At 44.2% G+C, this 21301-nt stretch overlaps 1 protein-coding gene across 7 annotated transcripts in view; it reads right to left on the bottom strand.

Moving 5' to 3' along the window:
* Positions 1-8983: 8983 nt before the first annotated feature.
* The window catches only part of znf366 (zinc finger protein 366), a 19804-nt gene continuing 7486 nt past the window's right edge, over positions 8984-21301 (bottom strand). For 2 of the 7 annotated variants that reach the window (XM_079638607.1, XM_079638605.1), the window contains 3 exons: positions 10817-10991; positions 9270-9517; positions 8984-9203 (listed from right to left, as the gene is read on the bottom strand). In XM_079638607.1, coding sequence (XP_079494733.1) covers positions 9087-9203; positions 9270-9517; positions 10817-10991 — 540 coding nt within the window. In that variant the 3' untranslated portion in view covers positions 8984-9086. Of the gene's footprint in view, positions 9204-9255; positions 9528-10816; positions 10992-21301 lie in introns of those variants that run through there. The other 5 variants (XM_079638606.1, XM_079638608.1, XM_079638610.1 and 2 more) reach the window with 5 other exon arrangements.

Raw genomic sequence — 21301 nt, 5'->3', positions numbered from 1 at the left:
GCTACCATTATGATACATTATTATTTGTAGAAAAATAAAAGAATATTGTATATATTATATATTATAATCAACCCAGTGAGTGTGTGATAGTACAATCTGGTTTCACGCGTCCGGGAAAGAGATTTGAATATGAGGAAAGTAAAATATTCCTACAAGCCTCATGTTTCGGTGTGATTATAGATGATCCCGATAGATGGCGGTCTTATATCATAAAGACAGTTGCTGATTTCACAGAAATCAATTTGATTACACTTTAGAAACTATATTCTTCAGATGTTACTTTATAATCTTCAAATCACTTTTAAAGAAAGCTCATATACTAATTAAACACCCATTAAGAACAGACCGGCAACACGTTACAAATAAGGTCTCATTTGTAAACATTATTGAATGCGTTAAATAAAACAAATGAACCACATGAGCCAAATTTTCTTAAAGTATTTATTAATCTTTGCTAATTCTAGTTACTAAAAATATTCATGCTCATGTTAGTTAACTGCATTCACTAATGCAACTTTTGATCGTAAAAACGTATTATTAAAGGGACAGTGCACCCAAAAATGAAAACTCTGTCATCATGTACTTCCAAACCTGTATGAGTTTCTTTCTTCTGCTGAACACAAATTAAGATATTTTGAAGAATGTCAGTAACCAGACAGTTGGACCCCATCCACTCCTATAGTTTTTATTTTCCTATATGGAAGTCAATGGTGCCACAAAACTATTACAAACATACTTCAAAATATCTTCCTTTGTGAACTATCCCTTTAAGTGTAGATTAATATTAACTTAAAGTATTGTTCATTGTTAGTTAACAAATTATGGGATGCACAACATATCGTCCACCATATCGTCATCGGCCGATATACGTTCATTTTTAATATTATCATTATCGGCCCCATAAGAATATTTGGCCGATATATTAAAGCTGATAAATAATGTATTATTTCCTTCAGCTGAGACTCTTCAGATGCACTGTTCAACATTATGGTTATGAATTGCTTGAAATATGATTGGAATCACTTCAAAAAAGGAAAATACAGTAAAGAGCAACATGTGTCATATCGGCTACATAACATTATCATGAGAACATTATTATTGTGTGTTTGAGACGTGGCTTTTAATTGTGAGACTTTTGTTTTTGTAACCAGGCTCTCAAAAAAATAAAATAAAAATGTGGATTTAGGTTTATCGGCCGATATATCGGTTATCGGCGTTCAAATATAAAAGATTATCGGTATCGGGCGGAATGTTCTGGTGCATCCAAAAATAAACCTTCTTGTAAAGGATTACCAGATAAAGTAAAATAAAGTAATTTCCCATTCAAAGCACAGAAAGGAAAAGGAGAAATAAAAGGATTGAGATCTGGAATCTGTCAATGACGCTCGCTCCGCACAAACGCTCGCTCTAAACATCCTCTTGCTTTACAAACGACAGAAACACAGTTTACATGAACTGACCGGCCGGACAGATCTGTGTATTACAACCAAGGATGAACTGGATATAGTTCACACACACACACACACACACACACACACACACACACACACACACACACACACACACACACACACACTCCTCCACGTACACACACACACTCCTCTCACGCACAAATACACACGCACACACACACACACACACACACACACACACACACACACACACACACACACACACACACGTTTAAAGCAGAGATCCCAGTGTATCGACAGAACTGGAACTGGCCGGACGATGCGTGTGGTTTTATCAGTCTCTCAGCAGTGTGTGTGTGTGTGTGTGTGTGTGTGTGTGTGTGTGTGTGTGTGTGTGTGTGTGTGTGTGTGTGTGTGTGTGTGTGTGTGTGTGTGTGTGTGTCGTTCACAGAAGACCCTTTGTCCTGATTCATCCAGGACTTTCACTTCAGCAGAGACGTTTCACACAACCTGATTCTGAGTGTTTTACAGGCTTCACACCGAAAGCACACACATACACACACACACATACACATACACACACGCACACACACACACACACACACACACGCACACACAGAGAGAGAAATATGGAGGTGATCGGAAGACAGGAAGAGGATCTGAGCACTTCCTCTTTAACCAGAGCTTCATCAGGACAAACACCCTGAAGGTGTGGTGCTCAAAGAAGACCTGACACACACACACACACACACACACAAACGACATGCAAGTGCTGTGACCCTTCTCAGTTTAATCTCATGCAGAACACAACAATTTTTTTTATTTTTATAAATAGAATAACCCTTGCACACAATCTGTGATCTCACGCCTCCATTATACTTTCTTTTTTACAAACATTAATCAGGTTTATTTAGTTGTTTGATGATAATGAAGTTACTGTAAAGCTTCTCTCAAAGTTATGAACTATTAAGTGCATTAACTACAGTTCCAGGAACATTAATACAACGTTCACTCAAAGTTATCTGGTCTTTAATAATGTTATAATAACAAAAACATAATTTATACATCCTTCATGGAGCGTTTTTCATAACGTAATGAGAACATTAGCACACTGAACATATTTTAGTTTCCTAGCTGTATATTATCACACATGTGTAGCTACTAGCGAACTGGAATTATGGAAGAACATTTTTGTTGTAAAATCAGATTCGTTTTCTTTCTTCTTCTTTTTTCTCTGCAACCAAACTGGGAAACAATAGCCGTTCAACAATGAGAAGTGTGTTATCTTGTAAAGGCTTCGGACTCCCACAGCGCGTTTGATCAGAGTTATTCTCCAATACTTCCTTTTCTCTTTTGAGGAAGTGTGTTACAGTTTTTAGGGAAGAAAACCTGTCCAAAAAGGTTGTAGAGTTAAAATAGACTGCATTTAAGTTTACTGTAGAATGCGTGTTTGGTCATAAATACACAATATATGTAAGAGTTGTCTCGTTTTCAAGCAAAAATACATAAACATTCTTAAATCGAGACACATTTACTGGAGAAGAAGCAAAAATGACTGAAGATATTAAGTCTGAAAAATTTATTGTACATAAATATTGATCAGCATTCACACTGCGGTCGATTGAAATCATTTATGATCATCCGTGCGTTTACAAATCGCAAAAATACAAAACTGTCTAAAAATCATGAATCCGTCATCATTCATTCATCAAAGTCAGAACATGTTTGAAGCCGTCATTGAAGGCAATTAGCATTAATGATCAGAAATATATCTGTTTTCATCTCTCAATTATATTAATTTCATTGTACATTATGATACTACACATGCTACGCTTCTTCTGAAAATCAAGATACTTGCAAAGATTTCTGTACATTTTTCACATGAAAAAATATTTGAAACATCATCATTATAATCACAGCGTGTGCACTGCAAAACATGCGTTTCTTACTCAGGGCCGTATCTTGCACACGGCGCAATTGACTTTGTACACGGCGCATGTGTCATTCCTATTCTGCACCGCGCACAGCGACTCTTCCCTCCACAGACGCACGTCGGTACATTAGGGAATGAACTTGCGCTCGGGGGGGCGGTTCAGTGTAAAGAGGAGTGTGTTCCGGCGCAAACGTTCCCTGGTGATATTCTGCAGTTCCAGAAAACAACTCCGCCGCTGACCAGGAGAAACCCAGTCTAAAGACAGCGGCGCCGCGCGTTAGTCATATGCTATTTTAAGCGCGCGTGCTTGGCCATTATGTAGCGTGTGAACAACACACACTTTGATTCTCTAATATAAACAGACGCAGCAGTTTTCATTTGTGCAAATCATACATTATTACAAGGAAATATATTAACACACGAGGGAAATTATTGTTGTGTCCGTGAAGATGAGGGAAAAAAAGGGCATAAATCTAGCAACACATTTACCCAAATTATTATACGGCTGTTTAACCGAAGCTAATGTGTGTGTGTTTCTCCATCATCCCCAATGTCACTTCTCTGTGTTTTATGGCCCTGACGAGAACGCCGGTCTCCTCGGCTGTGAACCGCTCCTGGCGTGCGCCGGCAAATCCGCCGTTATAATAGCAATCCGCCGTTATAATAGCGATCCGCCGTTATAATAGCGATCCGCCGTTATAATAGCAATCCGCCGTTATAATAGCGATCCGCCGTTATAATAGCAATCCGCCGTTATAATAGCGATCCGCCGTTATAATAGCGATCCGCCGTTATAATAGCAATCCGCCGTTATAATAGCGATCCGCCGTTATAATAGCAATCCGCCGTTATAATAGCGATCCGCCGTTATAATAGCAATCCGCCGTTATAATAGCGATCCGCCGTTATAATAGCGATCCGCCGTTATAATAGCAATCCGCCGTTATAATAGCGATCCGCCGTTATAATAGCAATCCGCCGTTATAATAGCGATCCGCCGTTATAATAGCAATCCGCCGTTATAATAGCAATCCGCCGTTATAATAGCGATCCGCCGTTATAATAGCAATCCGCCGTTATAATAGCGATCCGCCGTTATAATAGCGATCCACCGTTATAATAGCAATCCGCCGTTATAATAGCGATCCGCCGTTATAATAGCGATCCGCCGTTATAATAGCGATCCGCCGTTATAATAGCAATCCGCCGTTATAATAGCGATCCGCCGTTATAATAGCAATCCGCCGTTATAATAGCGATCCGCCGTTATAATAGCGATCCGCCGTTATAATAGCGATCCGCCGTTATAATAGCAATCCGCCGTTATAATAGCGATCCGCCGTTATAATAGCGATCCGCCGTTATAATAGCGATCCGCCGTTATAATAGCAATCCGCCGTTATAATAGCGATCCGCCGTTATAATAGCGATCCGCCGTTATAATAGCAATCCGCCGTTATAATAGCGATCCGCCGTTATAATAGCAATCCGCCGTTATAATAGCGATCCGCCGTTATAATAGCGATCCGCCGTTATAATAGCGATCCGCCGTTATAATAGCGATCCGCCGTTATAATAGCGATCCGCCGTTATAATAGCGATCCGCCGTTATAATAGCGATCCGCCGTTATAATAGCAATCCGCCGTTATAATAGCGATCCGCCGTTATAATAGCGATCCGCCGTTATAATAGCAATCCGCCGTTATAATAGCGATCCGCCGTTATAATAGCAATCCGCCGTTATAATAGCGATCCGCCGTTATAATAGCGATCCGCCGTTATAATAGCGATCCGCCGTTATAATAGCGATCCGCCGTTATAATAGCAATCCGCCGTTATAATAGCGATCCGCCGTTATAATAGCGATCCGCCGTTATAATAGCGATCCGCCGTTATAATAGCAATCCGCCGTTATAATAGCGATCCGCCGTTATAATAGCAATCCGCCGTTATAATAGCAATCCGCCGTTATAATAGCGATCCGCCGTTATAATAGCAATCCGCCGTTATAATAGCGATCCGCCGTTATAATAGCGATCCGCCGTTATAATAGCGATCCGCCGTTATAATAGCGATCCGCCGTTATAATAGCGATCCGCCGTTATAATAGCAATCCGCCGTTATAATAGCGATCCGCCGTTATAATAGCGATCCGCCGTTATAATAGCGATCCGCCGTTATAATAGCAATCCGCCGTTATAATAGCGATCCGCCGTTATAATAGCAATCCGCCGTTATAATAGCGATCCGCCGTTATAATAGCAATCCGCCGTTATAATAGCAATCCGCCGTTATAATAGCGATCCGCCGTTATAATAGCAATCCGCCGTTATAATAGCGATCCGCCGTTATAATAGCGATCCGCCGTTATAATAGCGATCCGCCGTTATAATAGCGATCCGCCGTTATAATAGCGATCCGCCGTTATAATAGCGATCCGCCGTTATAATAGCGATCCGCCGTTATAATAGCAATCCGCCGTTATAATAGCGATCCGCCGTTATAATAGCGATCCGCCGTTATAATAGCAATCCGCCGTTATAATAGCGATCCGCCGTTATAATAGCAATCCGCCGTTATAATAGCGATCCGCCGTTATAATAGCGATCCGCCGTTATAATAGCGATCCGCCGTTATAATAGCGATCCGCCGTTATAATAGCAATCCGCCGTTATAATAGCGATCCGCCGTTATAATAGCGATCCGCCGTTATAATAGCGATCCGCCGTTATAATAGCAATCCGCCGTTATAATAGCAATCCGCCGTTATAATAGCGATCCGCCGTTATAATAGCAATCCGCCGTTATAATAGCAATCCGCCGTTATAATAGCGATCCGCCGTTATAATAGCAATCCGCCGTTATAATAGCGATCCGCCGTTATAATAGCGATCCGCCGTTATAATAGCGATCCGCCGTTATAATAGCGATCCGCCGTTATAATAGCGATCCGCCGTTATAATAGCAATCCGCCGTTATAATAGCGATCCGCCGTTATAATAGCGATCCGCCGTTATAATAGCGATCCGCCGTTATAATAGCAATCCGCCGTTATAATAGCGATCCGCCGTTATAATAGCAATCCGCCGTTATAATAGCGATCCGCCGTTATAATAGCAATCCGCCGTTATAATAGCGATCCGCCGTTATAATAGCAATCCGCCGTTATAATAGCGATCCGCCGTTATAATAGCGATCCGCCGTTATAATAGCAATCCGCCGTTATAATAGCGATCCGCCGTTATAATAGCAATCCGCCGTTATAATAGCGATCCGCCGTTATAATAGCAATCCGCCGTTATAATAGCAATCCGCCGTTATAATAGCGATCCGCCGTTATAATAGCAATCCGCCGTTATAATAGCGATCCGCCGTTATAATAGCGATCCACCGTTATAATAGCAATCCGCCGTTATAATAGCGATCCGCCGTTATAATAGCGATCCGCCGTTATAATAGCAATCCGCCGTTATAATAGCGATCCGCCGTTATAATAGCGATCCGCCGTTATAATAGCGATCCACCGTTATAATAGCGATCCGCCGTTATAATAGCGATCCGCCGTTATAATAGCGATCCACCGTTATAATAGCGATCCGCCGTTATAATAGCGATCCGCCGTTATAATAGCAATCCGCCGTTATAATAGCGATCCGCCGTTATAATAGCGATCCACCGTTATAATAGCAATCCGCCGTTATAATAGCGATCCGCCGTTATAATAGCGATCCGCCGTTATAATAGCGATCCGCCGTTATAATAGCGATCCGCCGTTATAATAGCGATCCGCCGTTATAATAGCGATCCGCCGTTATAATAGCGATCCGCCGTTATAATAGCAATCCGCCGTTATAATAGCGATCCGCCGTTATAATAGCGATCCGCCGTTATAATAGCAATCCGCCGTTATAATAGCGATCCGCCGTTATAATAGCGATCCGCCGTTATAATAGCGATCCGCCGTTATAATAGCAATCCGCCGTTATAATAGCGATCCGCCGTTATAATAGCGATCCGCCGTTATAATAGCGATCCGCCGTTATAATAGCGATCCGCCGTTATAATAGCAATCCGCCGTTATAATAGCGATCCGCCGTTATAATAGCAATCCGCCGTTATAATAGCGATCCGCCGTTATAATAGCGATCCGCCGTTATAATAGCGATCCGCCGTTATAATAGCAATCCGCCGTTATAATAGCGATCCGCCGTTATAATAGCGATCCGCCGTTATAATAGCGATCCGCCGTTATAATAGCAATCCGCCGTTATAATAGCGATCCGCCGTTATAATAGCGATCCGCCGTTATAATAGCAATCCGCCGTTATAATAGCGATCCGCCGTTATAATAGCAATCCGCCGTTATAATAGCGATCCGCCGTTATAATAGCGATCCGCCGTTATAATAGCGATCCGCCGTTATAATAGCGATCCGCCGTTATAATAGCGATCCGCCGTTATAATAGCGATCCGCCGTTATAATAGCGATCCGCCGTTATAATAGCAATCCGCCGTTATAATAGCGATCCGCCGTTATAATAGCAATCCGCCGTTATAATAGCGATCCGCCGTTATAATAGCAATCCGCCGTTATAATAGCGATCCGCCGTTATAATAGCGATCCGCCGTTATAATAGCGATCCGCCGTTATAATAGCGATCCGCCGTTATAATAGCAATCCGCCGTTATAATAGCGATCCGCCGTTATAATAGCGATCCGCCGTTATAATAGCGATCCGCCGTTATAATAGCAATCCGCCGTTATAATAGCAATCCGCCGTTATAATAGCGATCCGCCGTTATAATAGCAATCCGCCGTTATAATAGCAATCCGCCGTTATAATAGCGATCCGCCGTTATAATAGCAATCCGCCGTTATAATAGCGATCCGCCGTTATAATAGCGATCCGCCGTTATAATAGCGATCCGCCGTTATAATAGCGATCCGCCGTTATAATAGCGATCCGCCGTTATAATAGCAATCCGCCGTTATAATAGCGATCCGCCGTTATAATAGCGATCCGCCGTTATAATAGCGATCCGCCGTTATAATAGCAATCCGCCGTTATAATAGCGATCCGCCGTTATAATAGCAATCCGCCGTTATAATAGCGATCCGCCGTTATAATAGCAATCCGCCGTTATAATAGCGATCCGCCGTTATAATAGCAATCCGCCGTTATAATAGCAATCCGCCGTTATAATAGCGATCCGCCGTTATAATAGCGATCCGCCGTTACAATAGCAATCCGCCGTTATAATAGCAATCCGCCGTTATAAGCGACTTCAGACCAACACATTTTAGATTTGCGTCGGGCGCAAGAGTCGTTTCCCGGATCCGCCCACAGAGTTACTTGCGTTTCGCGTTTGATACTTGCATTTCAGAGCGTTACAATAGGGCCCTCAGTGTTTTTGTCTTGTTTTCCAAATATCAAAAAATTCTTAAATCAAGATGCATTTACTAGATGAGTAAAATGGCATAATATTTTAGTTCTTGTTTTCTGGGGATATAAATAAAAATTATCTGCCAATGGGGTCAGAAAAATAATCTTGTTTCTGTTTAAATTAACATTATTTTTCTGACCCCATTGGCAGATAATTTGCTTGTTTTAAGCAAAAACTCACTTAATTTTTATTAATTCCCCCAGAAAACAGGACATAATACTTAGAATTTTTAGATATTTGTACTGGAAACAAGACAAAAACACTGAGTAAGAAAAGCATTTTTGCAGTGTTTGTCTCAGAAATCGTCCTCTTTACGGCTGTAGAAGTGTGTGTGTTGTGTCTTCTTCTTGTCATAGAGATCGGGACTGTCCTCCTCTTTACGGCTGTAGAAGTGTGTGTGTTGTGTGTTCTTCTTGTCATAAAGATCGGGACTGTCCTCTTTACGACTGTAGAAGTGTGTGTGTTGTGTGTTCTTCTTGTCGTAGAGATCAAGATTGTCCTCTTTACGGCTGTAGAAGTGTGTGTGTTGTGTGTTCTTGTCGTAGAGATCGGGACTGTACACACTGTCGTCCTCTTCCCGACTGGAGCTCCCGCCGTCAGACGGAGACAGGCTCATCTGGTCCTGGTCCTGGTTCTTCCGGGACAGGTCGAAGGGCTCGTCTTGAGTGATGCGGGACAGGATCCGGAGCGGGCCGGAGAGACACAGACGACCCCGACGCCTGAACACTGACCAGAACTTCATCATTATCATTCTAACACACACACACTCATGTCTTCAGCAAAAAACATCTAAACATTCTCAAATCAAGACACATTTACTGGAGAAGCAAGAACACGCCACACTGTATCATTCTTCAAACACTCCGAGAACGTTACTTCTGAATGTTCTGAAACAAGCAGTTACATTTAAAAAACGTTACATTGTATCACTATTCAAACGTTACACTGCAAACATGCTTTTCTTCTCAGTATTTCTGTCTTATTTCCAGTCCAAATATCTAAAAATACTTACATCAAGATGCATTTACTAAATATGTAACATGCCATAAGATATAATGTTCTGTTTCCCGGGGGATTCATCAAAGTTAAGAGAGTTAATGCTTATCTGCCAGTGGGGTCAGAAAAATAATGTTAATTCAAACAGAAACAAGATTATATTTCTGACCCCGTTGGCAGATCCTTTGTTTGTTTTAAGCAAAAACTCACTTCATTTTTATTTATTTGCCCAGAAAAGTTAATATCTTATTTTACTCATCTAGTAAATGCATCTTGATGTAAGTATTTTTAGATATTTGCATTTTGCAATGTATGAGAATGTTACTTTGTTCTCGGGATGTCATGAAACAAGCAGTTGCATTTAGAAAACATTCAATGAACGATTAAAATAATGTTTTTAACAAAGTCCAGATTGTGCAGAACTGTGAGAGAACGTTCCCGGCTCGCCGGGTCGGACATTTAGCTTCTCAAGTATCTGGCTTCAAGAATGTTTATCTAAATATGCTTTTCTTACTTAGTATTTTTGTCTTGTTTCCAGTCCAAATATCTAAAAATTCTTAAATCAAGATGCATTTACTAGATCAGTAAAATTACATTAGATATTATGTCCCGTTTTCTGGAGGAATTAATCAAAATTAAGAGAGTTGATGCTTAAAAAAAGCAAAATGATCAGAAAAATTATGTTAATTTAAACAGAAACAAGATTATTTTTCTGACCCCATCGGCAGATCATTTTGTTTATTTTAAGCAAAAACTCACTTAATTTTGATCTATATTTCCAGGAAACAAGACTTAATATCTTATGGCATTTTACTCATCTAGTAAATGCATCTTGATTTAAGAAATGTTTGATATTTGGACTGGAAACTAAGTAAGAAAAGCATATATTGTATTGCATGTATTTTGTATATTATTGCATGTATTTTGCATATTATTGCATGTGTTTTGTATATTATTGCATGTGTTTTGTATATTATTGCATGTATTTTGCATATTATTGCATGTGTCCCGAGCAGAAAGCAGACTCACCCCGAGCGTCCAGTCCCTGGTCCATGACCCCGTGCTTGACCTTCATGTGGCGGGTCAGGTTCCCCTTCAGCGTGAACTTGCTGGCGCAGTAAAGACACTTGAAGGGTTTGCTGTCAGAATGCAAGTGCATGTGGCCCATCAGATTATGCATTCTGTTAAACTCCTTTCCACACAGCTGTAAAGAGAGCAACTATTCAGATATAGATATCTGTGAGCTGGTCAAGCACTCGTGAAGCCGGTCTGTTAACCTCTTCATCGCTGGTCAGGACAGCAATGCACTGAGAAATGATCTTCTTAACAGTTTCTCAAGGATTTTTAGTTGCTTTGTGAAATTTTGTGGGTGAAATCCAGTCATTACTTTGTTGTTACGTGTTTGACCTTTAACCCCTTATCAAGCGCCCCTTTTTTTTAATAGACATGAAAATGCACTTTCCGAACTTAAATGGTTGTAATTCAAGAATGCTTTGGAATATAGATGTAAGATTGGTCTTGTTTTTAAGAAGACATTTGGCAGATTTTTATAGAAGTGAAATAAATTAAGAAAGTTAATCAGAAAAAAAGTTATAGAAGTTTGAGTTTATGAAAATGTACAATGTTACAAATTTAATTATTAATATTTTATATAAAATATATATTTTCAAAACCTGGAGGACTCTAAAACTGCAAAAATAAAATCAAAGGCAAAAATCTGAACAAGTTGTGTTTCAAATGTTCGTTTGATATCTCTTGAAATGAGCGTTCGGTGAGATGTAGTTTGGGCGCAGTACCACACTTCTCCACTAGTGGACATCACTTCCCATATAAGGGCGCCTCCATCTCCATATGTGGTTTGAGTCTGAACCATTATTTTTACACTTATCATACAACTTATGAAGTAAACATCCTATTCAGAAGTAGTGTTGGACGTTTGGCAGATTTAGAAATGAACTCAACCTCTAAGAAACACAGAAGATCCCGTATGTGCATTATAGCTCGCTGCACATCACTAATGCTGAATCTATTATTGTTTCTTTATATTTAAAACATTTTCAGAGCTTTTTTTCTAAATTAAATTGAACGGATGCTATCTTCTGAACTCTTGGCATGAAAACAAACTGAGGTTTCTACCATTCTTTCATGATTTTTCATGTTCATCAATATTTCAAAATAAAGGTCTGAACACGCCTCAGGAGGATGAACATATTCTTGCTGCAAATTGATAAATTACGGCTCCTCTGTAAATTATTTAGAAAATCAGTCACTAAATATGAAAACTAGAGATTGTAAGCTTTACTTTAACCTTTAACCTTTAACCTTTAAACAGTGTTTTTGTCTTGTTTTCCAGGTACAAATATCAAAACATTCTTAAATCAAGATTCTTGTTCATTAGTGAAACACTTCTGACTCCATTGGCAGATATTAGTTCTTGTTTTAACACAAACTAATTTTTTCAGTTTTAGTATCTTCAGTCATTTTGTTTCTTCTCCAGTAAATGTGTCTTGATTTATGAATGTTTAGATATTTGTGCTGGAAAACGAGACAAAAACTCTGAGGAAGAACACAAATATGTTTAGTAAATGGCCTTTCTCAGATCTCTCATGTCGAGTGCGACGAACTGCGTCCCGTGTTGTATTCCTGTATTGATGATCATTAAATGTGGATCTTTTGCGTATGGGTCAAAATTATCCATTTTTTCTTTAAGATATTAAGATCATGTTCCATGAAGATATTTAGTAAATGTCCTACCGTAAATATATAAAACATGTATTTTTGTGAGTGAGTGCAGCACAATCGTGAACATAAATGCACAACTTTAAAGGAGATTTTCTCAATGTTTACATTTTTTTGCTCCTCAGATTCCAGATTTTCAATAGTTGTGTCTCGACCAAATATTGTCCTATCCTAACACACCACACATCACTGGAGAGATTATTTATTCAGATTTCAGATTATGTATAACTCTCAATGTCAAAAAAATTGACCCTGGTTTGTGGTCACATATTTGAAAAGGCAAGAGAACGAGATTGAATCCTGAGAGTTTCTCTGGACCGTTTCTGTCCTTCCTCTTTATTCTTTTTTTATTAGGGTGGTCCTTTCCTTTCCTTCAGGAGGATAGAGGGACTGTAAACTGTCCGACCGGACCGTGAGAAAACAGGAAGAGCTCCTGAGCACAAGAGAAAGCGAGATGAAATCTATTATGGGCTTGTTCTCGGGGGACGAGAGAGCCATTGTTACACGCTCAGTTTGTGCAGCGAATATCCTTCCTTCAGACGAGGAGACACTCGACTGCCAAACACAACCTGGTCCTCGCTGGAGATCGAGGTCACTCGCTGGAGATCGAGGTCACTCGCTGGACGCGCTGGAGATCGAGGTCACTCGCTGGAGATCGAGGTCACTCGCGCCGCACAACAGCCGAGCAGAACCGGTGCGCATCCATCCCTCCACTGTAACCAGCAGAACCGTCTCTAGTGACGAACAAACCCAGCAGAACCGTCTCTAGTGACCAACAAACGCTCTTCCACGTGTCCGTCAAACATTTATTTTTTCATTTCAATACTATATTTGAGTTCGATAATTTTTTTTTTTTTTATATTTTGTATTTTTAGGCGATCTATAATACAAAATTATATTTAAGCTGTATTTATAATCAATTTATTCACTTTTTCAGCGTAGACTTTTGCAATGTATTAGTTTTTGGGTTGTAATTAACAGTTTTTGGGTTGTAATTAACAGTTTTTGGGTTGTAATGATCAGTTTTTGGGTTGTAATATCAGTTTTTGGGTTGTAATTATCAGTTTTTGGGTTGTAATTAACAGTTTTTGGGTTGTAATTATCAGTTTTTGGGTTGTAATTATCAGTTTTTGGGTTGTAATATCAGTTTTTGAGTTGTAATTAATAACACAGTCTCACCCCAAAACGTCACATACTGACGCGTCTTGACCATTCGGCAACATACGACGAAAAGGGTACCCTTTAACGTCCATATGTGACGATTCGGGAATGGTTGGGTTTAGGTATGCGGTAGGGTACCGCTAGAGGGCGCTGCTGGTGCGCTTATGTCTGCGTCTCATATGGACGTTAAAGGGTACCTTTTTCGTCGTATGTTGCCGAATGGTCAAGACGCGTCAGTATGTGACGTTTTGGGGTGAGACCGGGCTGTAATTAACAGTTCTCTTACGTAGAGTTCTCTCGTACTGCGTCGAAGAACGCTACGGGAAAGATATTTCTTTGTCGAGATTGAAGCCTAAAATTAATCCTTAATTTTGTAATAATGTAAAACGCTTTTCTGAAGCATACAACCTAGGCGGAGCAATACAGCTCACCCATTGGCTGCTCTGCCAGAAAAGCACAGCCTATGCGAGGCCAGGACGCTGACCAATGAGGACGCTTCGCGCCCTTCTGCGTCACCTCCCGCCCAAACAGGCGTGGCCTAGGCCTATAAATACGAGCATAGCTGTCTAACACGCCGATTTTCTTAAATTCAACGAAGCTGCACGCATCGCTGGATTGATTCGAGCCGCCACAGCCGTTTGGAACAAGCACCTCAGCAGGACGAGCCCTTACCTGAAGCCGCTGGTCATCGCCGCCTTCAGCCGCCGTTCCCTGCTGCGCTTCTCCGGCGTGGAATATCCTTTCAGTTTTGTGTGTGTTTTGTGTGTGTGTTCGCCTACCGCGGCACACATTTTTTCCTCACAAAAGAGCAACGAGTGTCTTTTTAAAGATGTCTCGCGTTTCCTGCGGCTCCTGCCGAGCCGCGCTCATCGACGGGGACCACCACGAACTGTGTGTTTCCTGCTTGGGCGAGGAACATGCAGCTCTCGCTCTCGGTGATGGCGGCTGCCATCACTGCGACATGATGCCAATCGCGACTCTGCGGACTCGCCTTGCATCTTTCGCCGAGACTGCTCAACCGCCCCCTGTAGCGCCGCGCCGTAAGAAGCGCCGCGCTCAGCGGGTCCCGGAACCTCCCTCCACGAGGAGCTCGCCGCCGCCACCGCCGCTAGCTCCTCTCAACGTGTCGCTTGAGTCGCTCACCGACGGACAACAGCCGCAGCACGCCGCTTTGTCCGTTATGGAGGACGACCAGCAAGCCGTATCAAAGGGGGATGACGATTGCTGTTCGCTTCTCGCTTCGGAGAGCGAGGGATGGGCGAGCTCTGTGGACCTCCCCTCCCCCGCCGTTCCGGAACGTCGAGGAGGGAAGATCAGCATCGAAGCAGAGCTGATGCGTCTGCTCACACAGGCCGTATCGAGCCTCGGCCTCGAGTGGTCGACGCCCGAACAACCTGCACTCAACCGGCTGGATGGCCGCTTCCTCGCTGGAGACCGCGCTGCGCCCCCCTCCAGACACGCACCCTTTCTTCCTGAGCTTCACGAAGAGGTAGCGAAATCGTGGAAGGCGCCATTTTCAGCCAGAGTACGTACTTCTGCCTCGCCAGCATTCTCCGTAGTGGACGGTGCTCGCGACAGAGGCTACCACGCTCTCCCTCCGGTCGAGGAGGCTGTAGCGACTCACCTTTGCCCACCCTCTGCTGGACGGCGGGCTAAGGGAGTCCTACCATCTAAAGCTTGCCGCACTTCGTCAGCTCTGAACGGCCGCGTGTATTCCGCCGCCGGACAAGCTGCATCGGCGCTGCACACCATGGCGGTGCTCCAAATCCACCAGGCTAACCTCCTCTGCAAGCTAGACGAGGAAGGCCCGGGCGCGATCAGTGTTCCGGACTTACGTAGCGCCACAGACCTCGCTCTTCGCGCTACAAAGTCCGCCGCACACGCCATCGGCAGGATTATGGCCTCAGCTACTGTTTCCGAGAGACATTTGTGGCTGACTCTCTCCGAAATGGCGGAGTCGGAGCGCTCTGCGTTCCTCGACGCTCCCATTTCACCGACTGGCCTCTTCGGATCCTCCGTGAAGGACTTCGCGGACCGGTTCGCCGAGGTACAGAAGACTTCGCAGGCCATGAGACATTTTCTGCCAAAGCGCTCCAGTTCCGCAACAGGCCGCCCTAAACAGCCGCCTGCCCGAACTCAGCAGCGCCCCGCGCCCGCCGCACCGGCCCAGCAGCAACAGGCCCGAGAGAGACCACGGTCTCGCTCCGCCGGACGCCGCCCGCCACCGCGTGGTCCTCGGCCCAAGATCTCACTCAAGCCCGAGGCCTCGGCGCCATCCTAGCCCTGCTAGGAAAACGACGGTGTTCGGGTCCCGCTGCGGCCGGACTTCCACCAAAGATTTTCGCTTGTACAGCCCTAAGTTCCGTGTTTGTACCAGTGTATTTAGCAGCCAACAAACCGGCCGTAAAGCCCGTTTGCCTGCACACAAACGCCGTTTTCACGGCGACCCAGATAAATCTAAAAAAGAGTTTAATTTCTGGTGTTCCGGCCAAGGCCGATGGTGTAATGTGTGTAACTGCAATGCCCACCCAGTGCCCATTCATTCACACAAGCACAGCCCCGTTCAACACAGGGTTTGCACACATAAAATCGGCTCATGCCGGTTGTGCTTTACATGTAGTGAGCGTGCCCACTATCCAGTGCCCACAACCACTACACACTGCACGTTCCGCGGTTTCTGTAAAAACGAAACTAACGAACGGTCAGTCAGTACACGAACACAGTGTCCCCGGTGTTATAAATGTGCCCGCCACCAAGCGCCCACGTTTATTTACAAACATAACGAGCCCCGTAGGGCTCGCCCCGCGTGCTCTCTCTCAACTCAGAGAGTCGAGCGCGCGCGGGACGCATACTGTGTTAAACATGTCCCCCGCCTCAGACGCCACGGCGTCCATGTTACAGCACACGGTTGCTCTCGTGTCGCCACCATTTCGCGACCAGGGCCCAGATTACATTCAACCCCTAGTCACACGTGCACATGCATGGGAAAGACTTCCCGGGGTCTCAGAATGGGTGCTAGAGACTATAAAAAGAGGCTATTCGCTACAGTTTCATCGACGCCCTCCCCGTTTCACGGGAAAAGTCGAAACCACGGTAAAAACAGAAGTAGCACATCTACTTCGAGCCGAAATAGCGAAGCTATTGAGCAAAGGGGCCATAGAGCCTTTATCTCAAGCTCAGAGCGAAGGGGGTCTGTACAGCAGATATTTCCTGGTACCGAAGAAAGACGGGGGTCTCAGACCCATTTTAGATCTAAGGCGTCTGAACAAAACGCTAACAAAGCGGAAGTTCAGAATGCTCACGACCAGAAAAATCCTCGCGCAAATTCGCCGAGGAGACTGGTTTATGGCGATAGATCTGAAAGACGCGTATTTTCACATACAAATTGCGTCACGTCACAGGCGATTTTTGAGATTCGCCTTCGAGGGCCGGGCATATCAGTACACAGTCCTGCCATTCGGCCTATCCCTAGCACCTCGTACATTTACAGTGTGCATGGACGCGGCGCTGGCACCCCTGAGACTCCGAGGCGTTCGAATTCTGAACTATTTGGACGATTGGCTGATTCTAGCTCAATCGCCGTCAGAACTCGCTCACCACAAGACGCTAATACTCGATCACCTCGAGTGCTTAGGTCTGAGAGTCAATTGGGAGAAAAGTTCACTGTTTCCCAGTCAAAGGATCTCCTTTTTAGGACTGGATCTGAACTCACTGTCTATGACAGCACGTCTGTCATCACAGCGCAGGCGAAATACCCTGCAAATGGCGAAATCCTTCCGCAGCGGCCACATAGTGCCGCTCAGGAGATTTCAGAAAATGCTGGGCCTCATGGCCTCAGCCTCTACAGTGCTGCAGTTGGGCCTGCTGCGCATGCGCCCACTACAGTTCTGGTTGAGAACGCGCGTACCGCGCCGAGCATGGTTACACGGTCGTTATCGCCTCAAGGTCACTCAGGAATGCATTTCAGCCCTGACACCATGGAGAGCGTCAGACTGGTACCGGTCAGGTGTAAGCCTGGGGACTTCCTCGAGCCTGAAGGTGGTGTCCACGGACGCGTCCACCTCAGGCTGGGGAGCACTGCTCGACGGCAGACCGCTCTTTGGCCAATGGGCAGAGCGAGCCAAACTACCGCACATAAACTGCCTGGAAATGATGGCGGTGGACTTTGCGCTGAGGCGTTTCTGTCCCCGGATAAAAGGACACCACGTCCTGGTCCGCTCGGACAACGTGTCGGTAGTAGCCTACATAAACCACCAGGGTGGCCTGAGGTCCCGAAACCTATTCAGGTTAGCGGAACGCATACTGGTGTGGGCCCAGCACAACCTGCGCTCGTTAAGAGCAATACACGTGCCAGGCCACTTGAACGTAGGCCCGGACAGACTCTCACGGAACAATGTTCCTACGGGAGAGTGGTCCCTACACACACAGACAGTGCGTCTGCTGTGGAAAAGGTTCGGCAGAGCGGAAATAGACCTGTTTGCAAACCAGGAGAACGCTCACTGCCCAGAATTCTTTTCGAAGAGCGCGAACGCGCTGGCCAGAGTCTGGCCCCGCCGTCCGCTCTATGCCTTTCCTCCTGTCTCACTCCTGCCTCAAGTGCTGGAGCGTATCAAGGAGAGCGGATGCTCGGTACTACTGGTTGCTCCATACTGGACGAATCAGACCTGGTTCCCAGCTTTGATGCGACTGAAAAGTACTGCCCCGTGGCCGATTCCAGTGAGGAGAGACCTCCTCTCACAGGCCAAGGGCGCGATTCTGCATCCTCACCCCGAGCTTTGGTCCCTACACGTATGGGCCATAAACGGGTACCCGCTAACCTCCCAAGAGGAGTGTTAGACACGATCGAGCAAGCTAGGGCTCCGTCTACTAGACGGCTCTACGCTTCCAAATGGTCGGTGTTCTCTGGATGGTGTTCAGATCAAGGTCTGTCACCACTTCAGTGTGGAGAACCGGAGATTCTCTCCTTCTTGCAAGAGCTATTGGATAAGGGAAGAACCCCATCCACGCTCAAAGTCTATGTGGCTGCCATATCAGCGTTCGTTAATCCAACGCTTGGCCGTTCACTAGGCAGGAACGACCTGGTGGTCCGCTTCCTGAGAGGCGCCAGGAGGTTAAACCCTCCAAGGCCTCCTTCAGTCCCCGTTTGGGACCTTTCTACAGTGTTGAACGCTATGAAAGGGGCCCCTTTCGAGCCTATTCACTCAGTTGACATGAAACACCTGTCTTTCAAGACCGTGTTTCTTTTGGCTCTCGCTTCAGTGAAGCGTGTGGGAGACTTGCAAGCGCTCTCAGTAAGAGCTTCTTGTATGGAGTTCGGGCCAAACGACTCTGTAGTCGTATTGAAACTGAAGCATGGGTACGTGCCTAAGTCCCTCAACACACCGTTCAGGGCTCAGGTCATCTCCCTGTCGGCCCTGCCGGCTTCAGAGGACGGAAATAGCTCCCTTTGCCCGGTCAGGGCATTAAGAGCTTATGTGTCCCGCTCCGCTGTTTTTCGACAGACGGAGCAGCTCTTTGTTTCGTTCAGCGGACGCTCCAAGGGGCGAGCCGCGACGAAACAGAGTCTGTCTCGATGGGTAGTGGACGCCATTGCGCTAGCCTACGCATCTAGAGGTTTGGAATGCCCTTTGGGCATCAGAGCACACTCCACGAGAGGCATGGCCTCTTCATGGGCTTGGTATAGCGGAATCTCGTTACAAGATATCTGTATGGCGGCAGGCTGGGCCTCCCCGTCTACATTTATTAGGTTCTATAACCTAGAGGTTCCTGCGTTGCAGGCTAAACTGCTCTCGGTCTAGAAGACTATGTATTAGTGTCCTGCCCCGCGCTGCGGCCCAGGTCACTTCAGTGTTAATATGTATATGTGTTCCTGCCCCGCTGTGCGGCCCAGGTCACTTCAATGTTTAAGCATCACTCACTGACAATGTGTCCCATGAGCATGCTATTACCCCTCATATATATCTATATTTACATATATATGCTATTATGCCTTAAGAGGCACTACTATAAAGGGATGATGCTAATTTAGCCGCTCTCCCTATACTTCTTGGGGTAGGCACTTGTATACCAGGGCGCGCGCGCCCTTAGGTGTCTGTGTCGGTCCAAGAGCACGCACGGCGTTTTACATGGGGTTCCCGTAGCGTTCTTCGACGCAGTACGAGAGAACTCTACGTAAGAGAACGTACTCGGTTACTAACGTAACCTCGGTTCTCTCTAGAAGAGGGAACGAGTACTGCGTCTCATGGCCGTGCGTGTCCGCGCTGCGTCGCTTCATTGACGAAAATCGGCGTGTTAGACAGCTATGCTCGTATTTATAGGCCTAGGCCACGCCTGTTTGGGCGGGAGGTGACGCAGAAGGGCGCGAAGCGTCCTCATTGGTCAGCGTCCTGGCCTCGCATAGGCTGTGCTTTTCTGGCAGAGCAGCCAATGGGTGAGCTGTATTGCTCCGCCTAGGTTGTATGCTTCAGAAAAGCGTTTTACATTATTACAAAATTAAGGATTAATTTTAGGCTTCAATCTCGACAAAGAAATATCTTTCCCGTAGCGTTCTTCGACGCAGTACTCGTTCCCTCTTCTAGAGAGAACCGAGGTTACGTTAGTAACCGAGTACGTTTTTGGGTTGTAATTAACAGTTTTTGGGTTGTAATAGGGTTGTAATATCAGTTTTTGGGTTTGTAATATCAGTTTTTGGGTTGTAATGATCAGTTTTTGGGTTGTAATATCAGTTTTTGGGTTGTAATTATCAGTTTTTGGGTTGTAATTAACAGTTTTTGGGTTGTAATGATCAGTTTTTGGGTTGTAATATCAGTTTTTGGGTTGTAATATCAGTTTTTGGGTTGTAATTATCAGTTTTTGGGTTGTAATATCAGTTTTTGGGTTGTAATTAACAGTTTTTGGGTTGTAATTAACAGTTTTTGGGTTGTAATAGGGTTGTAATATCAGTTTTTGGGTTGTAATAGGGTTGTAATATCAGTTTTTGGGTTTGTAATATCAGTTTTTGGGTTGTAATATCAGTTTTTGGGTTGTAATATCAGTTTAACAGTTTTTGGGTTGTAATATCAGTTTAACAGTTTTTGGGTTGTAATATCAGTTTTTGGGTTGTAATATCAGTTTTTGGGTTGTAATATCAGTTTTTGGGTTGTAATATCAGTTTTTGGGTTGTAATAGGGTTGTAATATCAGTTTTTGGGTTGTAATAGGGTTGTAATATCAGTTTTTGGGTTGTAATAGGGTTGTAATATCAGTTTTTGGGTTGTAATATCAGTTTTTGGGTTGTAATATCAGTTTTTGGGTTGTAATAGGGTTGTAATATCAGTTTTTGGGTTGTAATAGGGTTGTAATATCAGTTTTTGGGTTGTAATATCAGTTTTTGGGTTGTAATATCAGTTTTTGGGTTGTAATAGGGTTGTAATATCAGTTTTTGGGTTGTAATATCAGTTTTTGGGTTGTAATATCAGTTTAACAGTTTTTGGGTTGTAATATCAGTTTTTGGGTTGTAATATCAGTTTTTGGGTTGTAATATCAGTTTAACAGTTTTTGGGTTGTAATATCAGTTTAACAGTTTTTGGGTTGTAATATCAGTTTAACAGTTTTTGGGTTGTAATATCAGTTTTTG

This window comes from Phoxinus phoxinus (assembly GCF_949152265.1).
Source record: "Phoxinus phoxinus genome assembly, chromosome: 15".
Taxonomy (NCBI): domain Eukaryota; kingdom Metazoa; phylum Chordata; class Actinopteri; order Cypriniformes; family Leuciscidae; genus Phoxinus; species Phoxinus phoxinus.
Note: the sequence above shows the minus strand (reverse complement) of the source record. Positions and strands in the feature narration are given on the sequence as shown.